The 19,552-nt window shown below is 37.7% G+C and overlaps 2 protein-coding genes across 10 annotated transcripts in view; both read right to left on the bottom strand.

The window, feature by feature from the left end:
- Positions 1-4,402: 4,402 nt before the first annotated feature.
- Positions 4,403-8,989, bottom strand: LOC105045533 (succinate dehydrogenase subunit 4, mitochondrial). 6 transcript variants are annotated; one of them, XM_073258110.1, is made up of 4 exons: positions 8,599-8,989; positions 5,193-5,354; positions 5,029-5,073; positions 4,403-4,839 (listed from the first exon to the last, which is right to left on the bottom strand). In XM_073258110.1, exons 1-4 carry the CDS (start codon positions 8,869-8,871, stop codon positions 4,705-4,707), a joined length of 615 nt encoding a protein of 204 aa, XP_073114211.1. In that variant the 5' UTR covers positions 8,872-8,989; the 3' UTR covers positions 4,403-4,704. The 6 variants fall into 6 exon arrangements, with proteins under 6 accessions (XP_073114211.1, XP_073114212.1, XP_073114208.1 ...); XM_073258111.1 differs by having other exon boundaries at positions 5,029-5,064; positions 8,599-8,984; XM_073258107.1 differs by having other exon boundaries at positions 4,403-5,064; positions 8,599-8,956.
- A 2,083-nt stretch (positions 8,990-11,072) lies between these two features.
- LOC105034775 (DNA (cytosine-5)-methyltransferase CMT2) overlaps positions 11,073-19,552 on the bottom strand; it is a 35,718-nt gene continuing 27,238 nt past the window's right edge. For 2 of the 4 annotated variants that reach the window (XM_010910051.4, XM_073258105.1), the window contains exons 16-21: positions 15,522-15,649; positions 15,328-15,432; positions 15,150-15,193; positions 14,983-15,052; positions 14,794-14,897; positions 11,073-11,911 (exon numbers count right to left, since the gene is read on the bottom strand). In XM_010910051.4, coding sequence (XP_010908353.1) covers positions 11,737-11,911; positions 14,794-14,897; positions 14,983-15,052; positions 15,150-15,193; positions 15,328-15,432; positions 15,522-15,649 — 626 coding nt within the window. In that variant the 3' untranslated portion in view covers positions 11,073-11,736. Of the gene's footprint in view, positions 11,912-14,793; positions 14,898-14,977; positions 15,053-15,149; positions 15,194-15,327; positions 15,433-15,521; positions 15,650-19,552 lie in introns of all 4 variants that reach the window. The other 2 variants (XM_019847091.3, XM_073258106.1) reach the window with 2 other exon arrangements.

Genomic DNA, 19,552 nt, shown 5'->3' with positions numbered 1-19,552 from the left:
GAGATATGAATAAATATATGATATATTTTGAAAGGTAAAATTGATTCTTGCGACGGCCAAAGGTATGCAACTTTTGATCTTAGATGAAGACCATGTGATGCTGGTCTAAGAAAAATTCTTGTTATCTACAGTAAGAAGCAAGGTAATAATAAATATTAACTAGCATATGATCTTTTCTTTTTTTTTTTTTTTTCTTATTACACTAACGATTATATACTGATAATAATAATATGCGTGATTTTTTTTAGTTAAAATATTTAGCAAATAAAGCAATGTTTAAATATGGATTCCTATGCCAGGTAAAAAGTTCTCTGTCAATAACTATAAAAATATGCTTTTGGTTAAGAATGATCTGCACAAGTAATAACATCATGTGTTTATAATTATTCTTTATTTCTCACAATATGAACAATAACAATCATCATTATTATCATTTAAATAAAAATAATTTTAATATTGATAATTTGGATATCATGGTCCCTTTTTATAAACATTATTGTGAATTAGGCAAGCTTCAAGCATCCCATTTCTTTCTTAATTTGGAAAAAGATTCTTTACTTTGGTTTAAGATTTTAGTGGTTAATCAACTACTCTTATAAATTATAACCACTATTATGAATCAGACAAATCTAAAGCTAGCAAATAACAATTCAACCCATTAAATCGATCCATATTTGACTCATCATAAATGGACTTAAATTTCGAATAGATAGGTTCGAATCATAAACAAGTAGACTTATTTTAATCTATTTATTAAATAGATTATATTTGGATTTCATGAAGATCATCCATTTAACTTGTTTATTTTAGCAAAGCTACATGATGGATCGAACTAGTATCTCTACTCAACCCCAATTCTTTTGATCCAAATATACTTATAGCCTCATACTTAAGTTGAAACTTGGCTATTGGAGAGCCCTCTCGAGTTTCATCTTCAATTTTGTAGGTTAGAGTCAGGAACAGCAATGTCAAACCCTCTCCAGCTTTCCATCACTATGGGGTGCCATCTAGCCCTCTCCTGTTTGGAAATGCTAACTCGCCCACTCATTTTCATTTCAATCCCCTCTGCATTCCCTCCCTCCTCATCCTCTAACACCGTAGCCAAATTCTAGAGTCTAAGTATAGTTCTCTTTCTTACTATCTCTCTCTCTCTTTCTCTAGATGCTGGTAATGTATTGTCAAGATGCACGACATACCATAGCCTTGTCATAACCAAATGCTTTTTATGATCATGATAAGCACCAAATTGGAGTTACATACTCTTCAAGATCATTGGGGGCAGCGATGGTGGCGGAGATGGGGAGGTGAGCTTCGCAATTGTGCTAAAGCCAGCATTCTTCATCATGGTTCTCTTATCCTCTTGAGAACATCAAGTGATTTATCTGATCTCAGGTCATGTTGCTTGAGGTCACCCTTGTTATGCTCATCCTTTGGCTTGCTTTTTACCTGGCAATTTAATTTGGGAAGATGGATCGCAAAAAGAGTATTTCGTTTTGGCTTTGGAGGTGGGTTAGTGTCTTGATTTCTTCTTTGATACCAAGCATTGGTTAGATCTCCCTATCCCTATACATTTTCTTATTCTTTGAGCTATAACTAGACTTACAAATTGTCTAAGTATTTCTTTAATTAATGGAATCTACCGAGTGGTGTTGATTTTTTCTTCTTCCCCTAGGTTGTGGGCATTATTGTATCTCTCTTCTTGATGTACAATACTTGATTGCCAATATTTCAAAAAAAAATAGGTTAAATAGATTATACATATTTATTATTTTATATGATTTATTTATTAAATAGATTAAATAGATCGTCGATCCATATATGACCTGACATGAGATGGTTGTCAGCCCTAGGCAAATCACAAATGCCATCCTGTCACACTCCTCTCCTTTTGGAGAAGGTTTTTTTTTGAGCTTTTGATAGTATATCCCCAAATATTAGCTCTAGATGATTTACATGGAGAAGCTCTCGACACAACCCTGAAGAAAACAATAGCTATCATAAACATCATTGTAACTGGTGAAAAATTATCTTAGCATGAAGTCACTATAATACGAAAAGGGCACTGCTAAAACGTTCCATTTACTGTCACCGCCAACCAGTCGCCCTTTTTTTTTTTGGTTCTTCTTCTACGAAGGGCGTTTACAACTGAATGGAAAGTTGACTGTTAGGAATGAACCGCTCTTTGACTTCCATTAGAATTTTAGTGCATCTAATTGCACTCTGTTGCTTGTAAAAAAAAATCATCCTCTTATCTAATAGACTTATCTTTTTGCTGGTCCGAGACCTTTTTAAATGAAAACAAGTAAAAATTTAGTTCATGATGAAAAGAATTAATTCTTGTATGTTTGATAAACTCTTGAGCACGTGAAAGAGGGCCACCAGCAAGTTATTTTGATGTAAGATTGAGAGCATGATTTCCAGCAAAAGTTGGGATGGTTGGCAGCGGACGCTTGGTCCCTCCATGGTCGACATCAAGCTGTTCATACTCTTACTTACAAGTTCTTTAAAAAGCGTCATGCGATCACCCTTTTAACTCATATCTCCATCTTACATGCTTGGAGACCATTGGAAATGTGAGGCAGGCCTTCATCTGATTGTAGAAGCTAAGTTTTCCTTCTTCTAATTCACCTTAGTGGCTGATTATTTACTTCAGAATTTTTTGTCTAACCAAGAGTTTCAGTATGCTAACCTCTACAATAATGCTGATCTGCAGTCTTGCACAATTTCATAATCTTTTTCATTTGAGATATAGATTTTTGCTTGATACTTGCAATGCACATGTGGAACTCTAGTTAATAACAACATTTTTTTTTTTTTCAAAATAATAGAGCCTGTATAGTCGGACCCTTCAATCCGTAGGCTTTCATATAAATCACAGGTCTCACCAGTCCAATTTTCCACATTCGATTTAGGGATTAGAGGGTGATAGAAATATTTATTCCATAAGAATAGTCCATCCACAAATTATTATTATTATTTATTTTTGATACATGCGAATGATAGGCTTCGGGCCAATCATCACCAGCACTCTGACGGACAGTATCCAAAAAGAGGGGATCCAAGGGCCACAAATTGTTCATAATTCTGTTTGATCACAACTCCGGGCTAAAGGTATCTTTTTCCATCGACAAAAAGAAACAGTAATTAAAACGGGTCCCATTCTGAAAAAAAAAATATATTTCATTCCAAGTATCCATTAAGATACTCATTTCATAAATAAACATTCTAAGTTATTCATATTCCTGTTTGACTAGAATTAACTACACTTTATTATTTTTCAGTTTTCAAACCTGTTTAGAATGAATAAAGCTTCAACATCATACATCAAGTCTTAATCCCGCTTTATCAAACAAAACACAGCCTTTCTGCCTATGATTGGAGTGCTAAATTTAGTCTACTTCGTAAGAAACATAGAATGGTGAAGGTGCATCTAAATCTTATCCTTTTGTTCTTAAAAGTCTTAAGCAAGGAGTACAATGCCCGTTTGAACGAAGAGACATCAGGCCGGGAGGCTGAACTCTGATCTTTTTGTTCTCAAAAGTCTCAAGCAAGGAGTACAATGCCCGTTTGGAAGAAGAGACACCACGCCAGGAGGTTGCCCACCTCACATGAAGGAGAAGCTGGCACCAACTTTACGGGCGAGTTATCGCTGTGATTGGCACTCATAATATGTAGCTCAAAACATGCCATGTGAACAGATGCCACATGTAGGAATGTTCCGTGATGTCTCATGTCCATGGCCCCACTCCCCAGTGCCCATTATGGGAAACAAACCAAGTCATGTCAATGTCATGACTTAGTCCACAAAACATGGAGATGTAAGGCTCTACTGCAAATTGATGATGTTGGCTAATAAAGCAATGTCAACCTACAGGGGAGATCCTATTTTTCACAGACAAACTCAAGAGTTGGTAACTTTAAGGATAGAGAAGAATTTTGGAGTATCATCAGAGATTGGGGGAAGGGAAGACTTTAATTTTCATTTTCCATTTTCTATGACAACAGAAAAATAACAAAAAAACAGAAAACAACAAAAACGATCATGTTAATAAAAATAAATTACCGTCACCATAGTATAGTGATAGTAATAGTAATGGGAACAATAACAATAACAAGTTAAAACCAAGTCAAACGAGTAGCACCCATGAGCTTATCAATCACCTCTATATATCTGACAGCCTCAAGTAAACTCAAGCACATAATAACACCACAACCATAAGACACCTCGCATTTGCCTTTCCAAGCAACTACATTTATCCATTCATCCACAGTGCCGTTTTCATTATTTGCACTAAATAATGCACATAAGCATAGTTTACCCATTGACGACGGACAGCTCATTCGCACAACATTCAGCCAGCAATCATTCACCTGACTACATGTATGATTCAACACACTGTCATGAGAAAAAATCTTTTTGGTTTTATTGGAAAGGACATCATCGTTCATTTATTTTAATACAAAATACACAACCTAGTTTCATGTGCTTCAAGATTCATCCTTCCAACTTGTTCAGATTCAGCATGCACATACTCATCCCTAAACACCTCCATGCCATCAAAAAGCATTAAAGAAAAGGAAAAGATAAAGAAGTCACAAAATTTGAATGAAGGAAAGTCACAGGTAGGGCATTACCCCCAGGTTATCCCTTATCATACAGGCGATGATGCCAGGCTAGTCTTGACACTCGAGAAAATGATGATATTATACCATATCAAAATCAAGGATAGTCTCCTTGGCCAAGATCAGAAGGAGCAATTTGAAATATATTGAAATCCATTTTCGGGTTACCTCTTGGTGAACATAATCCAGAAAAATCTCCTTGAAGAACCCATATATCTGCCAGTATATTGAGAAAATCAGTAACGAAGTAGTCACTGTAGATTTTGACATGAGAAGCAAAGCTGGTATGAGAGCGTAGGTTATTTTTTGGGAAAGTTCCATTCTCTTAATCTTCGAGCTTTCATTCCCCAATCCACTTTTTCGCTCTTTTAAATGACTACCCTCCAATGGGCTAAAAGCAATCACCTTCGAACAATCTCCTTCCTTTCCATTACATGTTGTCTGCAAAAGCTTTTCATAAAAAATTGTTTTGATCAAATCAATAAAAACTTGAAGATAAAAGCAAAAGTCAGAAACCGAAATTCAGTATCAATCAAAACTACAAATGAGGGGCTGGTGGAATTGCATACATTTTTTTCAGTTGAATTACAAAGCTGAGATGTGATATTGTTGGACAGATGTGTCACAGTTCCACCATGTGCCATCCCAGAAATCCAACGAGGCAAACCTTGAGTACCAGCATGAACCAATTTGATCGGGTGGCTCTGGGAGATTTGTTCATACACCAAAATCTGCATATAAAGTGAACTCCATGAAACATTGATGCACAAACCAAAAAAGAAAAAGCAATGGAAGTAAAATTTGATCGAGCAAAATCGTTGTCATCTGAAGCTGGACATAATTGTGGAGGGTGGTGTATCTTTTACTCAGACATTTTGCTGGACAATGATCTGGCAGACTCCCTCAGAAAGGAAGGTTGAGGAAAAACCAGTCTTTATGAAAAATATCTTAGCTTTTGCATCTTTCTGACCCACTTGATTTAAGGCTCTTATCTTCATCTCATTCTTTTCCAACAATACATCATTAAAAAGATACTGGTCCTATAACACGAGGTTGTTGATATAAGTTGTTGAGAGTAGTATCAAAGGCAGACCTATTACATGTTTTTGGCAGCTAGGCTCTATCTTTCATAAGATTCTGGACATAATCATGAAGGGTGGTATAACTTTCAACTCACACACTTTGGTGAGGCAATAATTTCGCAAACTTAGAGGGGAGCCTTCTTTTTAGTGGGACCTTAGCTTTCTCATCTCTTTGGCCCACTTGAGTAATGGCAATTATCTTCCTCTTGTTCTTTTCCCCACAATATATTGCAAAAAAGTTAATCGTTCCTGCAGATGAAGTTGCTGATTTAACATTTAATTAGTTCACTTCAACTGCATTGAGCGACTGTTGTTTGAGCAGCATGTATGCTGCCATTTTGCGGGAAATTGAGAGAGAAAAGGAGGAAACTGTTTTTCCACAATGTTATTTCAAATTCATGCCCTATCGAGATGAATGAAAGCCTCATGGCACCACACTTGAGTCAGTGTGTATTACATGAAACTGCTGGATTTTCGCACCATAGGGCATATGCATGCGCAGGCATGTTCACTTCTTCCAAACAAGGGATATACAAAATTTAGCATTTATTTAGGATGTATTAGTGGATATATCAATAATTTTGCAACAAAATTTACAAGATGACTTGTCTTTTCCCACAATGATCATAATATTTCTTATATTTTCTGATTTTCCCTTATTTTTATTGGGAAAACTAAGTTTATAGTGTTGACCTTTTTTTATCGGAACTTGTTTGAACAGGACATAAAGATATGTTTAGCCAAAGGCTTTGCCAAGACATGTTAGCAAGTTGATGTTAAACCTTGAGAAAGAGATAGAAAGCAAAGAAGCAGAGGATTGCACAATATAAAAGAAAAGAGCAAACAAAAAATGGGCAAACGATAAGTGAAGGCTTCAATGGTACAAAATAAAGCAAAAAAACGAAAAAGGAGAGAAGGGAAAACATGCATGCGAACAAATGAAATAAATGAAGAAGAAACAAAGAAAAATATGAACATAAACTATAAAGGGGATAGAAAAGAAGATGGGAAAGAAAAATTGCTGGTTATCTTTGCAGCTGCCAGCAAATAGAAAGCAAGAAAGAAAACAGGAGACACAGGAGAAAAACAAAAGGCAGACTGCCAGTGTTGGCTGTTAGAGTTTATGAAGGAAAACAGAGAGAATCATAATTAACAGGGAAAGTAAGACTGGAAGAGAGCACTTCTACTGGCAGTTCTAGCAGTTGCTGTAACAGAAAAGGAGAAGACAAACAGGAAAGAGGAGAGAAAAGACGAGAACTTATAAGAAAGGGGGAAAAGAAAAAAGAGATATCACTAGGAGAATTAGAAGAGGTGAAATTTGTGCGTGTGTGTGTGCGTGAGAGAGAGAGAGAGAGAGAGAGAGAGAGAGGAGGAAGAGGAGGACGAGGAGAAGAAGAAGAAGAAGCATACTCAGTTGGATATTCTTCTAAAATCTAACATTTTCTTAACTCGTAAAAACCATCATTCATTTTGGTGGTGCATTGATCTTGACACAACCACCATCCAAGTAATTTGATCAATATGCCTTTACAAACAGCACATTGTTTCTAGTTGCCCATACAAAACATGCCAGCTGTCCCAGACCAGACTCAAGCTCAGGTTTAAGCCATCTCTGAAAGCCATTAGAACAACTCAAGAAGTCAGAAATTAAAATTATTCATATACACACAAAGTATGTAGAAAAGACAATTCTCTAGCTCTAGAATGCCAAGTGGCTTGATTGTAGAACTTAAAGCAAATCAGCCACATAGTAATGATCCAGGTCTCTATAAGAAAAACTAGACACCAAAGAACAACAGGAGAGTAAACTCAATATCATAAGACTGCAGGACAACAAATGAAGGCTTGCAAGGAATTAGGACAGCAAACACATGCTTTTAAAGAAACCCGGTAGACAATGTCAACAATTAAAGGCAAATCAAGAAATTCAGTACAACATGTGAAGCATTTGATGTATAGCAACATCTGATCAGAAGATCAACTCATAAGAACTTTATTTTTCTTTTGGCAATAAAAGCCATGAATACATTAACAAACAGCAAGCAAACCTGTTTTACAATATGACTAAGAGATAACTGGTACTAAATTAGTCATGTACAACTGCCTTACAGGTTTTTACAACTAATAATTGAAGTTATGCATGTGTCTGGGATGCTTGTAATATGTCAAAAGTGTTTATCCAAGTGCATATGAGAGAATGCCTACAAGGTTTGCGAGAATATAAAAGGCCCATCCAACTGCCAGGAGGCATGTCAAAATGACTAAGATTCTCGTACAGCTTGTCAGGGATCTATTTAAGCATTCGGCCAAGGTATCAAGAATTCCATTATCCCATTATAACAACCCTCCAGGGAAACCATTATTGACCACCATAGAAATAATGATAATAATGATAATGATAATGAGAATAACAACAAAAAATACAATGATAATTTTCATTATAATAATTATAATGATGATAATAGTGGTAATGATATCAGCAACGACAACAACTGAAACAATGATACTTGATAAAATAACAGCTCACACTTCGCTGATCGTAAAAATATATATTTTTGGTTTACGCATTCATATACCGAAGCATTGATGCGGAATGATAATTTATTTTTCAAAACAGTGAAAAGATTCGTTAACATGGAATCAGCAGATTCTTGTCCAGCAAGTTATCAAGATTGTAGAAAGATCATCATAACCGATGCTTCCAAGACTACTTTCTCCTTCTTTTCCTAAGCAGAATCATCAGCCAATTAAAATTGCCAGATTCTATTCAGCGAGTCCTTTTTTCCCCTGCCAATGTTTCTCCTCTCTCCTTTCCACTTTTCAAATCCTAAACTTTGCAACTTTTACATCAGGAAATAAACAGAACCACCAAAGCACATAGCAGATCAAGTACCACCAAGTCCGGAGCCCATACAGGAGGAGGAGGAGTACAAAGGAAAAGGAGAACCTTTCTGCAGTCAACGAGGGCGTTGCGCGGTATAGCGCCGGCCGAATCGAGCACGGGTACAGTGGATCTGGAATCGCATAGCGGGCGGATGAACGGCGGGGGAACCCGGAGGCATTGGGAGAAGGATGAGGGAGTGCCGGTGTCAATGAGGGAGGAGGAGGGGTGAAAGAGGCGAGCTACGCTTAGGGTTTTGGATCGGCTCAGGAGACGGGCAGCCATGGCCGTCGACTCTCTAGGGTGGGGTGGGGGACGATGCGGCAAGCTGCGACGACGACAAATGGAATAGTTCACGCCTTTTTTTTGTTTTTTCCTAAATTTTATTTTTTACTTTCTTTTTTTTTTCAAAAGAAAAAAAAAGGCTGCAAGCCATTTGCTGCTTAACCAAAGTCCTCGTGGAGTCCGACATGGTTTTCACGGGAATTGGAATATCTATGAGCCTCAGAAAAGGTGACTTCATTTTGGATGATTGGGTCTTCCTCCATTAATTTATTGCAACACCCACTACACCACCTTCCTCCATTAATTTATTGCAACACCCATTACACCACCTACCACCTAATAGGTTGGCTCTTCTTTATCCCTGATGGTGTCAAGTTGGCTGGGTTATAATGAGGTTTTCAATGTGCGATAGCCATGCACTCAGGGGTTGTTTTCAGAGGATTTTATGACCTTAGTTTCGGCATCTACTCTAGCTCTTTCAGTTCCTGTTATCCAATTTCAATGGTGACAGTGCCTTAACTACTGTGTCTTATGGTGGTTGGATGATTTCCTACTCTCATAATAAGATATTATTTCAAGCCATGTGATCCTGCTGCGGTGGTCAACAAACACTTTGCTTGGCAAATGAATTCAAGCAACCTACCACCAATGAAGTCTGTAGTACTTCCGCAAGGCATTGGAGCAGCTGAGGCTCTCTTTGAGACCCCTTCCGTTTCATGGTCTCCTAGCTGCCCCCACCCTTGGAGTATTGAAGATGCAATTTTGATGGGCTTGTACATGATTGCTATTGCTTAAATTGGTTTTGTTAGCAGGGAACATAATGACAGGCTCATGCATGACATTTTGAGACATTTCTCTTTGTACTCTTGTGCGGTGCAGTCCATGATCAGCATGCCCCACAAATGGATGGATTGAGGACGATTCGAACACCGTCATTTAGTTCGATCATCAATCATTCTTTTGGCAGTTATATGAACAGATCTCTTGTTCAGATTTTTTGGGTCATTCAGGCAATTTAGCCTTTTAAAACATCTCATATTGATGAAGAGGGCAATCATAACTGGTGGTCTAGTAGCCAAAACAGATAATGTCGGTTGCACAGCTGAATCCGATGGTTGTTCCTTCTTTCAATTTAAGGCTTAACCTACCCTTGGCCCAAAGAAAGGGGCAAAAAGTTCAAAAGAAGAAAGATAAGTCTTGGATTGTCAAAGCCAGGATCCAAAGAGAATCATATCAAAATCTGGAGAGGTCAAATAAAATCACATCAAGAAAAAACAAATCACTAGAAGTATCAGACAGAGGTGCTGCTATTTATTAACTTATTCTATATCCCATATATGTACACTTTGCAACCTATAATATCCAAGAGACAACCATTAATGTATGCTTCTATTCAAAAGGCAGACCATTTTCTTTAATTGCCACCCCTAGTTATAGGCTTCATAATAGCTGCAAGCCAAGAACATATCTTAGCTTATAATCAGAATTCTGAACTATAAGTTAACTAATTTTTTATATCACAAATTTCTTTAGCCATATAACTGCTACCTTTTTTATCCAGCAGTCAAGTTAACAACCACATGCATTCTATGTGTACAGTCTGGTGCAAGCAAAATCAGCCTGCTAACTAAAGATGGATTACCTAATTTTACGTACCAATACCCTTTTGGTAAACTAAGTCATAATACTGTTTATATTAAGTTTCCTGGATTTATGCCAGTCCCGTGGAGCAAATGAAAACAGAGCAAATTAACTCCTTTTGCAGCTGACATGGATATAGAGTTTACTCCACCTACATATTTATGGTATATTACACCAAAGTAAGCTTTGTAATTTTTCTATGGATCTAGTATCACAGGTTAATAGCCTCTCAACAAATGAAACAAATTATATGATGCTGTACTGCCCCAAACCATCCGATATGACGTGTACTGTACTATATTAGGCCGGAACTGGTATGAAATACATATTCGGATCAATATATGTCTCATACCGTTCCACAGTGAGGCATATCAAGATGTACCAAGATAAAAAAAAAATGAGAACAATAGATAGAGAGCTATTTTGGTACAAGGATATGTATACCAACCCATATCGTACCGAACAGGTAACGTACTGATACAGTACTTGATATCGAGATTGCAGACCTGGAACAAAACTATATGATCAACCTCCACATTATTCATTAAGCAACCAAACTCTCATTATAGCAATGCTATGATTATTATAAACAACTGCTTTAACATTTCCTTCCAAGATGTCTTTTACATCCTCACCATCTTCCCATACTTTAAAATAAATAGTTTTAAATCCAATGAAAAAAATTGAATACAAGAATGCGAAAAAAGTTCTCTTCATCAGGCACCACAATTCCCCTCAACTTCATTTTGGAGTTTTTTTAAGAATTAGTGTATTCACTGCTGAAAGCGGATCAACTAGCATACCACTATTGGAGTCATGGCCAATCCCACAAATCAAGAGTGCTGGACGGTTCAGCATGGCTGGTCCAAGAGTTTGTGATTTTAGCTGGTGTAGATGATGAGCTCCACCAATGAACAGGAATTGATGAAGGAAAAGTTTAAGGTGAGAGCACCATGGGAGCAAATTTTCTCAATGTTTTAGATGGTTCATATAGCAGAGTCAAAAAACGATGGAGAAAAGATGGAGCACAGAGAGAGATGCACTTCCATCTTTTATTTCTATCAAATAACTCACAATTGGCATTTGCTAAAAATGTTGACAGGGAAAAATGGGTCAGAGGTAGAAAGGCAAATGAGCAACTATAAGAAAAATAGAGTCCCCAGGGTTACTATGGAGAAGAGTTTAAGTTACAGGATACATAAAAACAGTGAGGAAAGGTGATTGCTAAGTTGTTTTAAAAGGTGGGCTAGAGAGATTCTGAAGTTTGTGCGAGAGTGAGAAATTGGGTGGGAGAGTCACGAGGGGTTCATCATCACTTTTCTTCAGCCATGCCAATGCCATCGCATACCCTAAAGCTCGACTGACTGGAACAGCAACAGCATTGCCAATTTGGCGATATCTGCAAGTTCATTACATTGACTTCAGAAAACATGAGAATTTCCAGACAGATTAACATTAGAAAGCATGGGAAGTAAGAACAACCAACTTAGGTCCTTAATATCTCATGATACAATTAGAAAATCAGCAACTCAATAATTGGAATTTTACTAGTGAGGAAACATCACACATCCCTCGAGTGAAACTGAGCATATTTACACTAGTACCGTTCTAACATACAGCTCCATTTCATAATGAAGGCAATGCATGTAAAATAACAAAAAGATTCAAGAAATGTCAATCACCACAGAAACAAAACAAAAAATTCAACAAAAGAATGATCTCTTGAGAGGAGGAAAAAAAAAAGAAAAAGGGTAATTCCCCTGAAAAAACATTCTACAAAGAATCCAATATTTAAGCAACCATTGCAAGCCACAACATATAAATACAAATGTACAAGTAGATAAAACAAAGGGTGCAAAGGAGCGGAGCTGAGTATTAAGCTGCTTAGGCTCACCTGTTTATATCAAAAGCGTGTTCAAGCTTGAGCCAAGATTCACATCAGATGTGTTTTATGATCTTTAATTATTTTATAAGTTTCAGAAATTTGTCTGGAAATTTCCAACTTAAAGGCATTTTTAGTTGGTGTTTGCTTTTTAGCAAAACACCAGATCAAGTCAGAAAAGTTCAATCATTGAAGCTTCTTGGGACTCTTTCCTGTTCCTCGACTTAGCACCACAATGAAAGAGTAACTACAAGACCACTAGAATTTATATCTTGTCCAACCAGTGGAGCTTGGTTGGATTCACGGACCTTTAGGCCAAACATCACACGTGTGCACTCAGCTTAGCTCGCTCATCATGCCGTGCCATTGACGTACTTGGGCATGGCAGCAGCACGGGCCAGATGGTTGGCCATGCACATGCAGAACATGTGTCATGTCCTTTGTGGGCAGCTTTCCAAATTTGCATTGGATTTAGATAATCACAGAAGAATGGGCTACCAGCAGTTGGAGGCCCTTTAATTCAGATAGCAACTGTCCAGCTCTATACAGGCATGTTTCTAGCTAGTTGTTGGATCTCCTTGACTTCTGAATGTGGGTTATTGGATCTCCTTGCTTCTCTTTCACTTCTTATCCAATTTCACATATTGTCACTCTAATTTTAGTTGTGCATACATCAAATGTAACTTCATGTGATTTGCAGGTGCATGTCTTCAAGGAATGTTCCCATATCCACAGTGAACCTAATGCCTGCACTACCATATTTTATGTGATGAACTTCCCTTGTTTCCATTTCTCAAGTTTTAGAGTAGGCCACACATCTGATTAAAGAGGAGTGTATAAACTTTATATCACTATGAAAGAAAAGCATCTGATGTCCACATATCTAATGTTGATCTTTCATAGATCATACACTAGCTTAAAGCTAGACATGCAAACTAGAACTAACCTACCACCCTACATCACGTGGTCATAAAAAGAAACATAAGTTAACGGGAAAATTGATGTAGTTCTTAAATGTTAACTGAACCAATAGTTTCCTAGTTGAAACATTCAAACAATTTACCAAGATAAGGGAAGCAAAGGTTGATTTAAGAAACAGAGAATTGACCATTATTTAACATCTTAAAATTAAAATACACGACTAGTTTGATATTTGAAAATCCGTATACATATGTATCCTCAGGATGTCTACAATATTTATAAGTATTCCTGTTTTTTTCTTTTTGGCCAAGCCACAAATACTGTCATTTCTTTTCTTTCTTTTTTCCTTTTTTTTTTTGGAACCTTTCATTTCTAAAAGTTAAACTTGGACGAAAGAGTGAAATATCTCTGTCATGTTTTCCCTAAAGCAGCACTTGCAAGATTGAGCTTCCCATTTAATTATTAGAGTGCATTAGGGGGAAAGAAAGAGAATAACCTAGACCACAAAATATGAAGCTTTATCCCAACTATTAAGGCCAGTTTTTTGAATTCCTGCTCCATTGATAATTATAAATTCATAATTTCCATCCTTTTCAAACATAGGTTCTTCTTTCTTCCAAGACTCATGCACACACATCCCAGCACTTCTAAAATATGATATCAACCTCGTTCATCATTGGACATGCTCATACCATCTGATTTGGTACTCCACCAATTTGTCATCAGCCATCCTTGTTTGATTACAATTTCAAACCTACAAATTTTCATTTCTACCATGCCTTACTTTGTTTGGACTTTTTATTACCCAACATTCTGAACCATAGAATGCTTTTCGGAAAATTTTCCCTTTAGCTGCCAGCGCAACAGAAATCACATTAAACTGAGGGAATACCAATTTGTAATAATGCAGAAAAAGTATGAAGTAGTCATCTTTTTTGAAAGAGGGAAAATCCATTCAATCAAAAGGGGAAAATTTTTCAAGGAAAAGAATAAAAAATGGGGAAATCTTTAAATTTTGTGTTAATATTTGAAAAAATAATTTTAAATCCCCAAATAGATACCTTTTAATCGTGACAGGGCCACTATCCAATCTAAATACATCCTACTTACCCAGCTAACTACAAACAAGTTTCTACTAGCCAAAGTACCTGATCAAACTCAACTAAGAGCATCTAAACTCATTCAGTCACCTAAGAATATCCAAATAAATAATCAATCCCTGTGCCAGTGTGCTCAAGGCAAACTAAACTAAAAGAATGAAGAAGATTCCTTATCCAATTGAAAAATCATCCCATAATGTGACCTCGATCATCATGGCTTGAAAATGAAGAAAAAAAATTTGCCAACAGCATGTTTAAGCATACCATCTCAATGCTGTGTCACTGGAGGGAGTCATGCATAAAACTCACATAGAAAACCGAAAGATAATTTATTTTAAAAAGGTTGCAAGAAGAAAAGGAAAAAACAGATAAGAGTACCTTTCCCTCACTGTCCCACAGAATCTATAATAATCAGGAAAGCCTTGCAACCTTGCACATTCTCGAACAGTGAGAACTCGATCTTGCTCAGGGTGTAATATGGCCTAAAAAATTGAGGGTTCTAAGTCTGTGATTCTTAGAGTTAAGATCAAAAGATTATGCACATTAAAGTCCAGTAACAGACATTACTTGGCAGTGAGCATCGGGTATCGTCAGAACAGTTGGTACTGTCTCATCCCACCAGAGTCGAGCAAAAGGTCTACAATATAATACATTAGTATCTAGCAAACAACATATTAAAAAAAATAATCAAGAATACTTCAAATGCAAATCATTCATTGAAAATGTAAAGTAACCTTAATGACTTTCCTTCCCAATAATTCATGGCATAATCTGGAACCTGTGCAAAGGAAAAAGAAACAATAATTTTATAGATAATATTTGACTAATACAACTACTCCAAGGGTCAACTCAGTTGTACATAATCACATCCTCTGACATGCACCACACATGCATTAAGTAAAACATGCGTACCAGTGGCTTTCCAGAAGGTAATAGTATCCGTTCCATTGTCGGGTCAAACTGAACAGTATTGTCACAGCCAACAATGATGCCAGGGAGGTCCCTAAAATTTGCTCCCTACGGCATTACAAAATTATTTAGAATTATCTTATCATAATTTATTAATTTTTCAAATAGAAAATGGATCCTAAATTCATTAAAGCAACCTTTCGCCGTGGAATTTGACAAACACGTAAGTAATCATCCTCACTTAGAGGTAGAGGGCAATGATCGTACAACATAGACTGAGAACCTTTTATACAATTAGCTGTCAACCCCAACGTCTCTGCAAATGCTGAAGAAATGCAATATTTCAATAACATTTACAAAAAATAAAACTTTCTGATTGACATGAATAAACATATGTATCTTTCCAAATAGGTGGTGAAAAGAAAACTAGGGAAAGCGGGCCAAAGAAAAAGGCTAGAATTCATTGCATGAGCATCTAATGGTTCATGAGAAATCAATTCACACACACACACATATGCACACATACATACGTACTTAGATACATACATACTTGCATGCATGTATATATATATGTGTGTGTGTGTGTGTCTATGAAAGTAATGATTGTATTTCTTTTCATATATTTGGTTCATATTACAAAAGGCTCTATATGTAGAGCAATAAAGGTCTAAATACAATGAACCATATAAATCACTATCTCAATCAAATATTCTGTTATCTAATTTATTTCCTCCTAATTTATCTCTCATGATTGATACATATCTCCTAATTAATACATTTCCTAAATAAAATTATTCTCAACACCCCCTCAAGTTAGAGCATATATATCATGTATGCCCAGCTTGTTACAAATGTAATTTACCTGAGGACCCCTAAGTACTTTGGTGAACAAATCTACTAGCTGATCACTTGACCCAACAAATGCAGTTGCAATTTCATTGCAGTCTGATTATCACAATAATTTCATAGGTTGTGATTATGTCATGCCCAATTCTTCCAACAGTTGCTTCAACCATATCAGCTCACAAGTAATCAAGGCCATAGCTCTAGATTCAACCTCTGCACTTGAATGTGCCACAACATTCTACTTTTTACTCTTCCAGGAGATCAAGTTTCCTCCAAACAATACATAGTATCTGGTCGTAGACCTTCTATCAGATGGTGAACCAGCCCAGCCAACATCAATATAGCCAATTAGCTAAGCATGACCCTTATCCTGATACAATAAACCTCTTCCAAGTGCAACCTTGACGTATTTGATAATTCGGGTTACTGCATCCCAATGTGCCTTAGTTGGAGAATCTAAAAATTGACTTACAACACCAATAACAAAGGAGATGTCCGATCTAGTAATTGCGAGATGACTCAACTTGCCAACTAGTCTTCGATATTCCTCGAGATTTGAGAAAGGCTCCTCTCCTGATGCTAGTCTGACATTCAGATCTATAGGATTATCAACGGATTTGAACTCAAGTAATCCAGTTGCCTCCAAAATGTCCAACACATACTTCCTCTGATATATATAGATACCACGTTCAAATCTTGCAATCTTAATTCTAAAAAAATCCTTCAAAGATCCTAAATCTTTGATCTGAAACTATGAATGCAAATGAGTCTTAAGTTGAGTAATACCAACTTCATTATCTCCAGTGGTAACTATATCATCAACATAGACAACCAGAATTATTCTTCGACCCTTAGAATGTCTATAAAAAGTAGAGTGATCTGATTGAGATCTCATTAGTCCAAAGTCCAAAAAAGATGAACTAAAGTGGCTAAACTAGGCTCGAGGAGACTGCTTTAAGCCATATAATAACTTCTTGAGCTTACATGCTTTGCCAGAGTACCTTCCTTGAGTAACAAATCTGGGAGGTTGCTCCATAAAGACATCCTCCTCGAGATCTTCATGCAAAAAGGCATTCTTGATGTCTAGCTAATGCAGGGTTCTGTGATGAATAATAGCCAAAGAAAGGAGCAAGCGGACTGAAGCAATCTTAACTACCAGAGAGAAGGTCTCACCAAAGTCTATCCCAAAAATCTGAGCATAGTCTTTGGCAACAAACCAAGACTTCAAACGATCAATCTTTCTACTAGGAAATACCTTCACTGTGTACACCCAAAGACATATAACTGTAGTCTTATCAAGTGGCAAAGACATCAGTTTTCAAGTACCATTAGCATGCAAGGCAGACATCTCTTCCATCATTGTTGCCTGCCAGTCAGGATGTGCCAATGCCTCTATAGTAAAGCGAGGAAAAGAAATAGAATCCAACAAAGAGAGAAGGGATGCATAGGAAATAGATAAGCGATGATAGCTCAAAAAATTATAAATGGGATGAGTACTAATAGCACTCTGCCTTTTCTATGTGCAATGGATAGATCAAGTTCAGAAGATGATGGTGATGGTGATGATAGACCCGAGGTGGAAGGAGCTACGGGTATATGAGAGGTCTCGGCAAGTCTCATTGGAGTGTCATGCACTCTTGCTGTAGTGGTTTCTGCCTGAGGCGCCTTCTACCCATGCTGATATGTGATGAGGTCACTCTATCCTGCTTCCCTAAAAGAAGAACTTGGAGAGGGCATGAAAGTAGATTGTTAGGATTTGACGTCTCGAGATTCAGCCCACATTGAGCCCATAGCGAGGTTCGCGGCGAAAAACGGAGTCCAACGAGATCAAGATCACCCGAAATGGAGCTTGGATGGAGGAGATATGAGCTTTTGAAGTTGGCACGAGATCCGAGACGGCGAAGGACCGCCGGCGGCCGGCAGCGGTGCGCGGGACGCGCGACCCAGGCCCGCGGCCTAGGCAGGCGGGAGGCCCAGCCGGGCGCGGAGCCCAGCCCGCGCGCGGGCGCGGGCCGGCCCAGGCGCCCTGCTTGGGCCCTATGCCCCGGTCCACCGTGGACCGGGCGGTCCACGGCTGGGCCTGTGGACCGCATGGGCGTTTCCTACGCGTTTCACGCGGTCCACGGCACTATTCTCTGGACCAGATCGCGATCGGAGGGCCCAGGTGACTCCCGATCTTGATCCGACGGTCTAGGATGTGATTTGGGTTGATTAAGGACTCCTAAACCTAATCTAAACCCTGTTTAAGCCCTTTAAAAGCCCTCTGAGGCAACAAAGGTGTGGGGTTTGGTTTTGCACTGTGGACACCGTACGGAATCGAGAAAGAAGCGCGCGTTGCTGAGAGAGGAGCAGAAGGCTCCTGGACAGTAGATGCCAGACACTTCAAGGGTTCAGGAGGTCTTCCAAGAGAGAGAGCTTTTGAGAGGAAAACTTCTAGAGAGAGAATTGGGTGTACAAGGGTTGAGGGTGAGGTCTACTCTTGTAAAAATTTTTTTTCTTAGTGAAGTTTGCATGCTTCGTGGAGGCGAGTCCTTTTGTGGCTGATCCACGTATTTTGATTGTTTTGTTTTGTTTCTTCTTTCTTCCTGCTGCATCGCGTGATACTGAAAAGATCTTGGAAGGTGGTGTCCAGGCCAGACATCCACCCAACATAGATGTTCCTAGAAGAGGAGAAATAGAAGCGGACGCAACAGTGGTGGATGACTCAGATGATGATGCAGTAGAGTTGGAGAACAAAGGAGTGGATTCAAAAATAGATAACATCGATGCAAACAAAATATCAGTGAAATTCGAGAGAGTAGCACCTATACCCTTTTGCCCTCATGAATATCCAAAAAAAATATATTTAAAAGAATGAGAAAATAACTTAGATACACCAGGAGATAATTGATGAACAAAGCATGCACATCCAAAAACACATGGAGGTAACGAATAGGAAGCATCTCGGAGAAATAAAACTGAAATAGAAATCTGATCCTGAAGAACATTGGAGGTCATTCGATTGATCAAATAACATTCAGTAAGAAGAGCATCATCCCAAAAACGATCAAGAACAGCATATATAAAACTAATGTTCATGCCGTTTCAACAAGATGCCTCTTTTTCCACTCAATTACTCCATTTTGTTGTGTGAGAGCATGAGGACTAATGTATCATGCTGCAAGACGACATAAAATACTAACATTAAATAAAAAAGTATTCTCGAGTATTGTCACTACAAAGAATACGAACAGAAATTCCAAACTGAGTGTTAATCTCAGCACAGAAAAAAACAAAGATAGAAAACAGTTCAAAATGATTTTTCATCAAATAAATCCAAATTACTATAGAGTAGTCATCAATAAAAGTAACAAAATAGCAATAACCTTGGCTTGAGATAATA

This window comes from Elaeis guineensis, chromosome 5 (assembly GCF_000442705.2).
Source record: "Elaeis guineensis isolate ETL-2024a chromosome 5, EG11, whole genome shotgun sequence".
Classification (NCBI taxonomy): Eukaryota; Viridiplantae; Streptophyta; class Magnoliopsida; order Arecales; family Arecaceae; genus Elaeis; species Elaeis guineensis.
The sequence above is the reverse complement of the archived record's forward strand: the minus strand, read 5'-3'. Positions and strand labels throughout refer to the sequence as shown.